We start from the raw sequence: 14039 nt of genomic DNA, 5'->3' as shown, positions 1-14039 counted from the left end.
ACCGCCCCCACCCCCTGCCCTTGGCTCTTCCCTCCCCTCTATGCCTGTCCTGTCAATCGGTTATCAAGTCCCGCCACTTCTCCTGTAACTCTCTCGACAGCGACTCCCTGCTTCCCCTCCTCTGTCCTGTGATTCTGGCCTACATCGCTGGCCACCACATGCCACACACCAAGCCGGTGTCTCCAGCTCTGGTCCATCTCAGATTCACCTGGTACACTTCTGCCAGATCCCATCCTCATCCTTGTCTACACACCTGTCTGTTCAATGTATGAATGACAGGTGAGTGTGGTATGGAGCCCTGCTGGCGGAGGGCCTTGAATGCCGAGCTAACTTTGAAAAACTTTATCCTGAAGGCTGGGGAATAGTTACTGATCCCTAAATTCCGGGGCTGCTCCATCCTTCAGCCCCAACCCATGAAGACCTGGAATGACAGCATCTTAGAAGGCCCTCGAGAGAGGGTGGCACAGCTTCTGTTTACTTTTTATGCTAAATGAATACTTCTCAATAGAGGGTGATTTTGGTGGTCACAGCTGGAGGAGGTGCTGCTGGCATCTCATGGGTAGAGGCCAGGGTTGCTGTCACATATCCTATAAAGCGTGGGACAGCCCCCCCCCCCCCCACAACAAGAAAGTTAGCCAGCCCCGAACACGGACAGTGGAGGCCAAGAAGCCCTGGTCTAAACCACGCATCCTCCTAGAACTGAGATCTTCAACGGAGGGGAAACTTCTCCCATCCCCAGAGGCATCAACTCACCATCTTTGTCTTGGCAGTTTCCAGTTCAGCTACTGTTTCCTTTAATTGCATGGTGAGGCTCTCTGCCTTTAGACACTCAGCTGTCTTTGATTTCTGGGTCTTTTCTACCATGGCCAGTGCGTCATTTAATTTATTATTTAAGATGTCTTCTTTTTGCACTTGTAAATCTATTTCCTAGACAAATAGCAAACACCAAATTACCTGCAATTCGGGAATAACTACTCACCCTAGCCTCCCCCTCCCCTGTTTTCAGAGAGGAGGTGACCTCTGCTCTGTTATTGTTCTGTTGATCCTTTTTTAAGTCCAAGGTCCATGCTTTCTCTGGAAGGCTCCAATTACCAGGGAACTCTCTTTTATATTCAGCTGAGAGCTGTCTCCTTGAGATTTTTGGTCTCTGAGCTCAGTTCTGTCACCTGGAGCTCATTGAAAATGTTTTATTTCTCTTTTATGAGGCAGCCCTTTAAATATTTGAGGACGGCTGTCATGTCTCTCCCTAAATCTATTTTCCAGGATAAATGTGCCGAGTTCCTTCACCGCTTTGTCACAGAGCCTGCCTTGAGGACGCTCCCCCATCGTCCTCCGTGGCTTCGGCCCCGGGGTGACCTCCACTTCTCCCCTGGGGCCCCGGCAAGACTCGACTCCGGGTGCCATGTCCTCAACATCTCCCCCTCCTCCTGGAACCCGTTCTTCCCATCTGTCCAAATTCTACGCTCCTCCATGGGTTCACCCTCAACCATGGTGGAATGCGGGCTTTGTGACAGGCCCTCTGCTGGGGCTGGATGGACTTTATTCAACTTCATTTTTTAGAGCTGTTTTAGGTTCACTGCAAAACTGAGCAGAAAGTACAGAGAGCTTTCATCTCCCTTGTGCCCCCACCACCCGCACACCCCTCCCCACTCTCAACATCCCCCAGTGGATTGGTACGTTTGTTTTATATATATATATATATATATATATATTTTTTTTTTAGGGCTGCACCTGCAGCATACCATTCCAGGCTAGGGGTTGAACTGGAGCTGCAGCTGCTGGCCTGCACCACGGCCACAGCAAAGCCAGACCTGAGCCCCATCTGTGACCCTCACCACACTCACGGCCACGCCGGATCCTTAACCCACTCAGCAGGGCAAGGGATTGAACCCGCGTTCCCCATGGCTACTAGCTGGGTTCTTAACCTGCTGAGCCACAACGGGAACTCCACATTTGTTATAATTGATAAACCTACTCTCTGACTGTATCATTATGACCCAGAGTCCATAGTTTACATGAGGGGTCACTCTTGGTGTTGTACATTCTATAGGTTTGGACAAATGTATAAGGACATGTATCCACGTCGTTCTATATCATACAGAAGAGTTTCACTGTCCCCTGGATCCTCTGTGCTCCATCTCTTCACCCCCCCACTTACTAATCTGATCTTTTCACTATCTCCATAGTTTTGCCTTTCCCAGGATGTCATATAGTTGGAATCATACTGGATGTCGCCTTCTCACAAATTTCATTATTTAATTCATTATCAAATACATTCTTGAGGCGCTGCGCTGGGCATCCTTAGACTCTGCTGATGGCAGTGAAAACCGGTAGGAACTTTCTGGGGTGTCATGTGGGAACGTGTACCATGAGCCTACAAATGTTCCTAGCCCATGACTCCGGGATTCCACTCTTGGCGGTGTACCCTAAGGATAGCACAGGGCTGCTCAGCCAAGCATTTTTCACTCTAGTGAAAAGCGAGAAACAGCCCAGTGCCCGAGAGTGAATGCATCAGGGTTCACTCAACACAGTGCAAACCCAGGTCATCCTTCATCGGCAGGTTGTGGGGAAATGTTCAGAGATGTGTGGCCGTGTTTGTAAATATCAAGCCGAAGCACGGCGTCCAAATCCGCGTGCACAGTGGACCAGCGCACATCACTTTGCGACAAACTGATGTCCGTGATAATGATTGACATAAAGGTGACCTGCCAGGAACCACATCAAAATGTCACTCGTGGAGGTCCCACTGTGGCTCAGTGGCTTAAGAACCCAACTCATATCCATGAGGATGTGGGTTCGATCCCTGGCCTCGCTCGGTGGGTTTAGGATCCAGGGTTGCCGCAAGCTGTGGCATAGGTTACAGATGTGGCTGTGGTGCAGACTGGCAGCTGCAGATCCGATTTGACTCCTAGCCTGGGAACTTCCATATGCTGCAGGTGCGGCCCTAAAAAGAGAAAAAAATGTCACTCGTGGGGACTCCACTCGGCGGAATCACCAGCAGTTTTTCTTGTCTTCTGAGTGATTTTCCATACATTTCAAAAATTCTAGAGCAAATGCGTGCTCCTTTTATAATTGGGAAAGGAAACAGGTTTTGGGGGGAAACAAAACAAAACGTGATTTTCATCACACGAGGCCTGCAAGCCTTGTTCGGCAGTCACTTCATTTTTTTCAGTACCGTTGCTGGGTTCAGTTTGTTCTTATTTGCGGTCTTGATGGGGTCACGAGGGTTGAAAAATCCCAGTGAGGACAGGGTGTAGGCCTGGGGACACAGTCTGGCATGCCATAGCACGACACTCCAGCTTCCTGGAGAATCCACACCAAGCCGAGCTGGTTTCTTGGATGGGCCGTGAAGCTGCCTAAGGGCAGGACGTGCTGCCTGGCATCTTTGCTCCTGGGCGGCTACTCAAGTTCACTGTTCCGGTGGGTCTGGATTTACTTCTTTCCTCCCCCTCTCCTCTTCTTCCCACATAAATCTTATTTTTTTTTTGCATAGGTGAAATCCATCTTTCGACTGCCCTTCTGTGCATACAAGTAAAACAGCATGCAAATAAGCCACTCTGCATCCGAGTACTTCCTCGGTCTTTCCTGGTAAAGGGGAGCCCGTGGGGCAGTTTCTCCCTGTCTGCTGTGATGTCCCCAGCCTGCCTTGAGGGTTGTCACAAGACCTTGCCCTCTGGTGTCGCCACTGTCACCGAGGAGGCTGTTGGTTGCGTTTTACAGAGTCCCCTCCATGACGATCCTGAGGAGAGATGCTCTCTGGGTCGAGGATCCAGAGTGGTCTATTTTCCAGGAGCCCCTGGGCCATTTTTGTCTAGTGAACTGCACAGCCACTGGGTGTTCCGCTTCACTGTGAATGCTGGAGTGAAAACTGGACCCATTCATTGATTTCATGATACAAACTTTTTTTTTTTTTTTTTGCATTAGTCTCACTCATCCATTTTCTCTCCTGAGTAATCTATTTTAAAATTGGAACTCATCGCAGTGCAGTGGAAATGAATCCGACTGGGAACCATGAGGTTTCAGGTTGGATCCCTGGCCTCTCTCAGTGGGTTAAGGATCTGGCGTTGCCGTGAGCTGGGGTGTAGGTTGCAGACTCGGCTTGGATCTGGTGTTGCTGTGGCTGTGATGTAGGCCGGCAGCTGCACCTCCGATTGGACCCTTAGCTTGGGAACCTCCCTATGCCGCAAGTGCGCCTCTAAAAGGACAGAAAACAAACAAACAAAAAATTGGAACTCCTTGGGAGTTCCCATTGTGGCTCAGCGGGTTAAGAACCCGACTAGTATCCATGAGGATGTGGGTTCGATCCCTGGCCTCGCTCGGTGTGTTAAGGATCTGACATTGTCATGAGCTGCAGTGTAGGTCACAGATGCGGCTCGGATTTGGTGTGGCTGTGGCTGTGGCATTGGCTGGTATCTGCAGCTCCCACTCGTCCCCTAGTCTGGGAATATCAATATGCCTCTGGGGGAGTCCTAAAAAAAAAAAAGATAAATAAATAAATAAAGTGGGAACTCCCCCTTTTCTCCTACCCCTAACTGAAGCACTGTGTAGAAGAACCATGGTGAACCATTCGGGAAAACAAGGCTGTGTGTCAAGGTGGCTCCTGGCCTCTCTCCCAGCCTGCAGCATCCACCTGCACAAGGGGAATCCTGCACAGGTGTGTTAGCCCCGGGGCTGACAAATCTTGTATCACTTTGCCCAGCTCTGGTCTGCTTCCTCTGGACACACTCCAGCTGGACGAGGGCTCTCTTAAAAAGTGGTGCCTGATGCGTAATCCAGACGCGGTTTCTGGGCACTGGTCTCTCTTGTGCACCTCCGGGATTGTTTGTTAAAAAGGCAGATCTCAGAGTCCACCCTACAGACAGTGAGTCAGAATCTCTGGGAGCCAAGCCCAGGAATCTGGCCTTTAAAATACCCACCGCCCCTCCCCCTTCCCTAGTGACTCCCTGCATGTTGGTGTTGGGAAAACTTTCTTCCAAGAAAATGATCTAAGATTTTGCTGTGAAGAGACTTAAAAGACCTGTTTAGCTCCATCTGGTCTTGAAACGCCTTTGACATTGTATTTACCTATATTTAAATTTAACCCACTATTGCTAGGCTGTGTGTTTATCATCTGCCTTGACTTTTTGTTGTTTTTCCATTTTTTAACGTTTTACTGAAGCATAATTGATTTACAGTGTTGTGATAATTTCTGCTGTACAACAAAGTGATTCAGTTATACACATACACATAGCCATTCTTTCTCAGATTCTTTTTCACTTGCCTGGACTTTTGAGATAGTGGCCATTGTGTACCTGTGTGTCCCTTGCACTGTTGGGACCCAGGAGGAGTAGATCCAGTCCTCCAGCTTGGAAGTGCCTAAGACAGGGTCCTTGAACGGCTTTTGTTCCAACTGCATCTCCTGCTTCCAGTAATAACTGTAAATGTAGGAGTTCCCATTGCGGTGAAGTGGAAACGAATCCAGCTAGGAACCATGAGGTTTCAGGTTCGATCCCTGGCCTCACCCAGTGGGTTAAGGATCTGGCGTTGCCATGAGCTGTGGTGTAGACTGCAGATGTGGCTGGGATCCCATGTTGCTGTGGCTGTGGCGTAGGCCTGCAGCTGTAGTTCTGATGAGATACCAGCCTGGGAACCTCCACATGCCTCAAGTGTGGCCCTAACAAACAAACAAACAAAAATTAAGTGTGGTTTGATTATGAGGTTACTCTTGACGATGATGACACATTCCAGTGGAACTCGCATTGAGGGGATCAGACACTCAGGCACCATATCCTGACACTCCCTCTGGAACCCCAGGCAGCTGAGCCCACGTCAAGCTCAAGGACAGACACAGAAGGGGTGATGATGAGGGGTTCTGGAGTCAGACAGTCCTGGGTACCGATTCTGCCCTTTTGCTTCCTGGCTGTGAGCTAATCATGATGATGATGAGGATGATAAATATTAAAAGCAGCCAAGACATGCAGCATGCCCCGAGCGCCAGGTGCTTTTCTCTGTGTACGTTAGCTATCAAGCCTTCCCGAACGTCCTCAGCCAGAGGGTGGCAGAGGTAGGATTTGAACCCAGCCCACCTGTTGCTGGAGCCCCGCGCCCGCGGCCCTGCTAGCCCTGCCAGTCTTTGTTCTTTGAGACTCATACCTCCTTCTGCTTGGTTATGCGGTTTTCTAGATCTTGCACCTTTTTCTTTTCCTTCTCTATGGCCTCCATCGCTTTGTGTTTCTCGTAGGCGATGCTGCTCTCTGCAATCTGGAAGTCCAGGACAAGTGATGGGAGGGTGTGTGCAGGAGAAAGGAGGGGAAATGACACGACAGGGGGAAGCCAGGATTAGTAATCATTGACACCAGTGAGTCAGGGTTTGGGAGGAAGAGCTCAGGGAACGGGACGCCTGTTAGGGAGACAGCGGAGAAGCGTGGCGTGCCCAGCACGGCGAGAACCCGGAAGTCACGACTTGGTTAGTTATGCCCGTAAAAGAGAGAGTTATTTGTTATTCAGGATTTCTGGGCTGCTGTTCAGGAAGTGACAGGCTGGTGAGTGTTCAGGTCAAGGCATTTGGTGCTGAGCCATTAACTAAACTACCAAACTGATGTGTGCTGGCACCAGTGTGGTTCCTTGTTGGGAAGTACCTGGCTTTTGGGGAGGTGGGGCAGGAGAGGCAAAGCTGGGGGCAGGCGGGGGGTGGGGAGACACTTCCTGTTCCAGCAGACCTGATGCCTGTGGCTTCAGAGGACGCTGGTGGTCTCTCTCCAGCCTACAAAGGCTTGGGTCCGAAAATGGAAATCCAGGACAGGTCGGGACTGAGAACGTAAGAGCCCACAGATGTGGATGAGGAGGGGACTGGAGCCCAGCCTCAGCCACACAAGCCTCAGCCACACAAGCCTTCTCAGCCAGAGAAGGACCGAGAAACTTTATTGCAGCTGTTGAAACCTTTTTTTCTTCCCCCTTTTTTTTGCCACCCCGAGGCATGTGGGGTTCCCGGACCAGGGATCAGCTAAGCTGCAGTTATGTCGCAACACCAGATCCTTCACCCACTGTGTGGGGCTGGGGATTAAACCTGCAGCCCAGTGCTCCAGAGACGCTGCGGATCCTCTTGCGCCACAGTGGGGACTCCTGTTGAAACTCTTACAGTTATGCCTTCCATACGAGTATTAAACTCACATGAACATCATTTCAAATAAATAAATAACATACGTATAAACCAAAGACTGGAAAGACATGTACTAAGCATGTAAATAGTGGCAACCTGGGGGGAGGCAACTGAGAGTGCAGTAATTTATATTTTCTTCTTTCGCTGGTCTATATCCTAAAATTTCTTTAAAGGAACATGCATTATTGGACAAAAAGAAAAATTATTGAAAATTACTATACTTTGGAGACGGCTGGCTCCGGAGAAAAGACCGTCTTGCCAGAGCCCCGCTGCGCCTGGCCTCCTCGCCCCACCTGAGCTCTGACTCTCCTCTCTGCGTGGGCCTGGCGTTTTCCCTCTGCCAGGCCGGCCTGAGACTGTCCAGCCCCCACCCTGTCAGTCTGCCTCCTGCCTGTCCAACGAGGCCACCAAGCGCTTCCCTTCCCCCTCGGGCAGGTGACTCCTTCCCTTTCTCTTAATTTGTGCTGCTTGGCAAATTACCAAGGAAAATGGTAACGATGACACTGCCCACCCCCTAAAGGCTGCAACCTGAGCGCCTGCGCTGAGCACTGAACGCAAGCCCCCCGTTTTGCAGGTGGGGACATGGAGGTTGCAAGGGAGCAGTAAGGATGAGTGATGTGCCACTGTCACACCACGAGGAGGCCAGCTGGGATGGCGGTGCCCTGACCTGACCATTCTGCCCCCGGCTTCTGGACCTTGCCTGACCCATCCTCCTGACTCACATGCCACCCTACCTGGAGGCAGGAGACATGCTTGACTATTCATACTTGGGCTGGCACAGAGTCTGCCATCCCGTACAGCAGCAGCCCACGCTCCAAAAACCCACCCCTGGCCCATCCGCATAAGGGACCACAGTTTGGCTTCCACCCCTTAACAAGGCTTGCCCTGTGTCGGTGCTCCCTCACCCTATGTGGACTCTGACCTCACTTCCCTGCATGGGCACAGTCCCACTGCCAAGGTCTTTGCCTGACTGTCCAGTGCCCACATCCTGCTGTGCACACCATCCTCCCCACCCGACCTGGACTCGGACCACGCCTGAGCAAGGGCTTCACAACAAATGCACTGATTCTTGGCAACAAACCTGTCACTATACCCACAGTACAGATGAGGGCACAGAGAGGGCAAGGGGCTTGACCAGGGTCACACAGCATGTTAGGGCAGAGCTGGAATTTGAACCAGGCTTTCTTGCCCTGACCCCTCATTTGGCTTCCATTTTGTTCTAGCTTTACTTCATCTTTCCTGCCCCCGGACCCTGAGCTAACTCAGGTCCCCCTTCCTTTGCACTTGGGCCACCTGGCATAATGGCATCTTTTTCCCCAGATGTCCCCCTGGCATTCCCTTTCCCCTCCAGGTCTCACTTAGTGTCACTTCTCTGTCTCTGGGCCCCTGCCAACCCGCCCCTGTTTTGTCTTCCCTGCTGCCTGTGGCTCTGGAGTCACCTGCCACTTGTTCACGTGGCCGTCTGTCCTACGCTCTAGAGTGGAAGGTCTGGCAGGGCCTGGCCGTGTCTGTGTGGTGTGTTGCAGTGTCCCCAACACTCAGTAGGGCCTGGCACACAGTAGGGGCTTAGTAAATATTGGCGGATGGATGGAAAAAACTGAATTAAATAATTCGCTGAGTCACCAGCTTTGTTTCTGGACGTTCCGTGAGGGCTGGCACGTGTCTGCGTCTGCTCCCTCCATCCCTGGAGCCCGGCTCCTGTAGGGGCCATAACAAGTCACAGGGGGCATGTCTCCCTGGCCTCCTGGAAGCCTTCTTTGACTTCCAGGGTGACTTGAGCGCTCCGGCTGACCCGAGGGACACCCCTCCTCTCGGCCTTGGGGTCTGCTTCTCGCAGCGGCTCCGGGCAGCTGTGGGTGGTAGGCCCAGTCCCAGGCTGTTGCGGGGCGGGGGCGGGGGGTGGGAAATGTCTCCAACTCTGCCCAGGCCTGGTGCTTGGACACCACCCCCCCATCACCCACTCCTTGAGAGTGTACTTAGTGGTTCCAGAATGCGCTGACCCCCAGCGCTTATCTGACGTGACCACTGCGTGGTCTGCTTATGGTCCTGTCTGCTCCATCCTACTCTGCAGTGTTTGCACCTGCCCATCAGTCCAGGGAGGGTCTACTTTGGAGTCTAAGAAACTAGGAGGCTGGAGCCAGGAAGGTGTTTCTCTACTATGCTTATGCTGGGTTGCATAATAAACACCATTTTTTGTTTGGTTTTTTTTGGCTGCATCCGAGGCGTTAGGAGGTTCCTGGGCCAGAGATCGAACCGACATCACAGCAGGGACAACGCCAGATCCTTAACTGCTAGGCCACTAGGGCACTCCATGGTACCTTTCATTGAGGAGGAGGAGGACGCTGGCTGAGGGACTGACCCAGACTCCAACCCAGGGTTCTCCCCGGACTGCATCTCTCTCCCCCAGGTATTTAGTCGACCAGGTGTGCTCACGGAGAGGGTCCTCCATGTGCGAGGCGCAGTTCGAAGCACTCAAGTGCACTAACTCATCTGATCCTGCGATGCAGGGCCTGTCACCACGCCCGTGTTACAGAGGAGGAGACGAGGCTCAGGGGGTTCGGCCATCTGCCCTGGGTCATGTGGCTGCTGAGTGGTACAACGCGTGATGCTGGAGGCGCTGCTCCCACCCGCCCGCTTCACCTCCTGCTCTACATCAGGGCACCGACCCACGGCCTCACGTCTGCTTCTGGAGCTCCCTGCAGAGGGGTTTCGGCTGCCACAGCCCCCTGTCTCTCTCTGCTCCTCGTACCTCCTTCTGTTGGGTTAAGTGGTTCTCCAGATCCTGCACTTTCCTCTTCTCTGTCTCTAAGGCTTCCTTTGCTTTCCTTTTCTCACGGGCCATGCTGCTCTCCAAGACCTGAAAATCAATGACCAGTCTTTTTGGTTGCCTGCCCATTTAGGGGGCGCGTTGCTAATAATGCCAATACTGATAATCATGGCAGCGGCTCTAACGTTGGGGGGCTGGTCTCACATGCCAGGGCCCGAGGCCAGCACTGCTCACCCAGTTTTCGCTCAGGGCAATCTCACCAGAGACGCGTCTCCATTTTACAGATGAGGAAACGGAGGCACAGCAGGTAGGTGAGGGCCCTGGGGTCTGTCAGTGTTGAGGCCAGGACTGAACCCTGCAGGGAGAGAAGCCGTTGCCCCTGTGCAGAGGCCCTGGCGGGGAGCGAGTGAGCAGGGACCAAGCCTGTCTTATTTCAGAGGCTGAGCTCTTATCGCTGTGCCAGGAGGCCTCTGTGATAAGAAGGAGAATCTCATTAATAATAGAATTTCCCATTATTGAAATAAATCTCTTAAAGAGAATCAGGTTTTGAGAAAAGGGCAGTGCCTTGAATTAAAGTCACACCTAGCAGTTTCTAGAAGGGGTGGCAGCAAACCTCACAGGGGACGCTCTGGGAGGGTGGCAGGGACATGGTTAGTGTTTAGGGCCCCTAATCAAGGAATTTTATCTGGGAAGGGAGCTGCTGATAAGCCCTTTGGTGAAATGGCTCATGTAAATCACGGGAGGATATACGCTTCCAGCAAGGCCCCTGTTTCTTGTCACTGGAAGAAAGGACACCTCGACTTGCAAGCGGGCTGTGTTTTAAACACCAGCTGGCCTGACCGAGGGCTGGAGCTTGGAACGTGGTTTCCATGAGAGCCGGGGTTCAGGGCCCTACATTAGCCTGCGAAAATATTTAATTCATACGATGGATGAAATACTACATATCTTTATATATGTTTTCCTTTTTTTAATGATTTTTATTTCTTCCATTATAGTTGGCTTACCGTTTTCTGTCAATATTTTTTATATATTTGGCAGTGTAAAGTCATTTAAAAAACCCCCAACACTCAGCTCTTTGAATACCAGCCCTCAACGAAGCCGAAGAAGAGTGACATGGGCGTTTCGGTTTATTTTGAACCTTGGAGGCGTGTTTCGGGTCAGACACGTTCCCACCAGTGGCTGAGGCTGGCTCCACGGCACCTGATCTCAGGTCTACCCTTGGGACTTTGCTCTCGGCAGCTCTGCTGCCGCTGAGACGGGCACTCGGGGCAGGGCTGTCCCTGCCCGACGCACACTCAGCTGCTGGCCCCCTCGGGCATGTGAGGGGAGTCCAGCTTTAACGCCACCTCCAACCTGCTTTATGACCTAGGGATTCTGTTGCCCTTAAAGATTCATCTGACAATGTGAAGGAAAGTCTAAGAAAAGGAAAAATCAAATGACGGTTGGAGTTTGAGCCAAGGCTGTGTCTGGAATGTTCATCTCAGATTCCCCTGACAAGAAGCCATGGAGAGGTCCTGTCAGGAGAAGGGGGCCTGGGGTGACCTGGCCGCAGCGCCCTCCCTGCCATGGGGCTCTCCACCAGGCTTTCCTTAAATCTCTCTCCTGAAGTGCCCCGTGACCCCGAAATCCCTACATTCAAGGGGCTTCCCCATCCTTGTGCTGTTGACCCCTCAGTGGCATTTGGCCCCAGGGAGCCCCTGTGACACCCTCCTCCCCCTCCTCCTCCCTCTCCCCCTCCTCCCCCTCCTCCTCACTGCCCCTGGAGGAACAGCTCAGGACCAGGAGCTGACACTGTTTACAGAGGCCTGCAGAGCACAACGGCACAGAGACCCCGCATGGAAACCCCTTCCCTCTCTGGAGCAGATCAAACCGCACAGGCTCTGCCCAGCAGGCTCCTTATTTCCTCCCTGGTGGAGGGTGAGCCTGGATTTCACTCTGAGGGGGAGGGATGGGCTAGGGGGTTGATAAAAGCGAGGGTCTAAGAGAAGCAGAAGTGAACATATTAATAGTAATATTAATAGCAACCACTCATTGAGCGATGGACGCTGTTTACAGTTTTCCCAACTGGCGGTCAAGGCTTCATGGTACATTATCTCTAATGCTCATAGATAGCCATGCTTTAAGGAAGGTAGGCATTGAGCCAGTAAATAGCCTAGTCAGGATTCGAACCCGTGTCCCATCTGGCTGCAAAGCCTGCACTCTTCACTCTTCTGTGCTGTCTTGGGATTGAAGCGCTAATGAAAACATTTTGTAAAAACGACTCAGGGATCGGAGGGTGACCACAAGGTAAGTATGAGTGAACAATGGAGTAGGGCTTTCCCCAAAGCTAGTCTGGACACATCAACAGAAGTGCAACATTTTCAACAAAGGAGGGGAGAGCCCTGCTCTAGGCCCCTAAATGCTAGAGAACCATATCCAGTTTTGGCTACAAACACTTTAGGAAGAAAATAAATAATGAACTGCAAGCTCAGATGCCTAGAGGGGCTAGACAGTTACCCCAAATGAAGTGGGCTGTGATTAATGCAATAGGGAGTGGGGAGGACTGCGGCAAACGTCGGCTACCTTGGTTCAGTTCCAGTCCATTTTTGCCAAGTGGAAAGGAGGGCCAGATTTTTTTTTTTTGACTTTTCAAAGAAGGAGGGAAATTTGGATTTTTCAGTCAATTTTATGAATTCAAGACAAAACACTCTAGGGCCAAACATAACATATCCACAGGCCCTTTTCAGCTAGGGAGCTGCTGATTTGTGACTTCTGGAGAGCAGAGCAGCTCAAAGGAGGGGACCAAAGCCAGGTTCCAGTCCCATGAGGCAAATAAGAAGGAACAAGGGTGCGTGGGTCTAGAGTGGAGCAGGCGCCTTTGTTTTCAAGCATCTGAAAGGCTATCCTGTGGAAGAGAAAGCGGACAGGTCCTGCAGGAGCCCAGGAGGTGGGCAGAGGATTGATACCCTTCTGGGAGAGAGTTTGAGTCAACTCAACCGAAAGGAAGGATTTTTGGCCAGCCCAAGGCATCAACACCGGGACGGACCGTGCTGGGCTGTCAAAATGCCTCGGTGGTGGTGCTGAAGGCTGGATGATCTCAGGATGTTTCCGGAGGATTCGCGCTGCCCTGAAGTCCCAGGACTCTGTAATTTCTCCATCTCTATGTTTTGGGATGCCCTCTCCAGGCAGAAGATGCTCATGTCACCAGTCTCAACTTGTCCCCTATCTTTGACTGTATTTCAAGCTATCTACAATTTTTCCAACTGGTGGTCAGGGCTACAACTCTCGGATTCTCTCCTGGATTCCCCCTTGCTTCTTCCCAGAGGAGCTGAGCCCTCCCATGGACGAATTACCCTAGGAAACCCCGCCCTGCTCTACCCCCCATCATCTGTGGTCTGGACTTATTTCTATCCAGCCCTCAAGTCGGATTTGGGCTTGAGCCGACTAGCTCCCCGAGCTGCATACCTCCTTCTGGCGGGCTAAGCGATTCTCCAGCTCTTGGACTTTGGTCTGTTCCTCTTCTAGTGCTTCCTTCGCTCTGTTTTTCTCCTGAGAAATGCTCTCCTCCAAAGCCTGAATGAAAACCGGTGACCACTGTTCACTAGCCGTAGTTACCAGGGCAGGACCCTGGACTCTGCCAGGCGCCGCACGGGAAGGCTCTTCACTGCCCTTGACATTCCCTCCCCCCTGCCCCCCGCCCCGCCCCCAGGGAGGCTGAGAGCTGGGGAGCCGGGGTGGGCTGCCCCAGGTCAGTCGGTCCTGGAGGCCCGACCTGGACTTGAGTGCAAGCTCATACCTTCTTCTGGCGGGTCAAGCGATTCTCCAGCTCTTGGACTCTCTTCTGCTCCTCCTCTAATGCCTCTTTTGTTCTGTTTTTCTCTTGAGTAATGCTCTCCTCCAAAGCCTGCAAGTCATGACTGGTGTTTAACAGACATAGTTACCATGGCGGGGCTCTGGACTCTGGGCCAGACGCCGCACAGCTGAACTCTGACTTCTCACAATGAGCCCACAGCAAACTGTGGGCAGGTCACCTAGGGGCTAGGAGCACGGGATCTGGAGTCCACAGGCCCCAATTAGAGCCTCCAGTTGACCCTTCCTAGGTGTACAGTCTTGGGCAAGTGAGAAGCTAGAGAAACCTCAGTTTCCCAATCTGCA

At 52.1% G+C, this 14039-nt stretch overlaps 1 protein-coding gene across 11 annotated transcripts in view; it reads right to left on the bottom strand.

Annotated features, from left to right (window-relative positions):
- Positions 1-14039, bottom strand: part of FHAD1 (forkhead associated phosphopeptide binding domain 1) — a 133620-nt gene that overhangs the window by 30557 nt on the left and 89024 nt on the right. For 8 of the 11 annotated variants that reach the window (XR_007136481.1, XM_047791956.1, XM_047791957.1 and 5 more), the window contains 5 exons: positions 13681-13788; positions 13350-13457; positions 9888-9995; positions 6133-6240; positions 754-927 (listed from right to left, as the gene is read on the bottom strand). Coding sequence is in view for 10 of the 11 variants with exons in the window: in XM_047791956.1 (XP_047647912.1) it covers positions 754-927; positions 6133-6240; positions 9888-9995; positions 13350-13457; positions 13681-13788 (606 nt within the window). In the remaining variant the exon portion in view is untranslated. The remainder of the gene's footprint in view (positions 1-753; positions 928-6132; positions 6241-9887; positions 9996-13349; positions 13458-13680; positions 13789-14039) is intronic. The other 3 variants (XM_047791961.1, XM_047791959.1, XM_047791963.1) reach the window with 3 other exon arrangements.

This window comes from Phacochoerus africanus, chromosome 8 (genome assembly GCF_016906955.1).
Source record: "Phacochoerus africanus isolate WHEZ1 chromosome 8, ROS_Pafr_v1, whole genome shotgun sequence".
Lineage (NCBI taxonomy): Eukaryota > Metazoa > Chordata > Mammalia > Artiodactyla > Suidae > Phacochoerus > Phacochoerus africanus.
The sequence above is the reverse complement of the archived record's forward strand: the minus strand, read 5'-3'. Positions and strand labels throughout refer to the sequence as shown.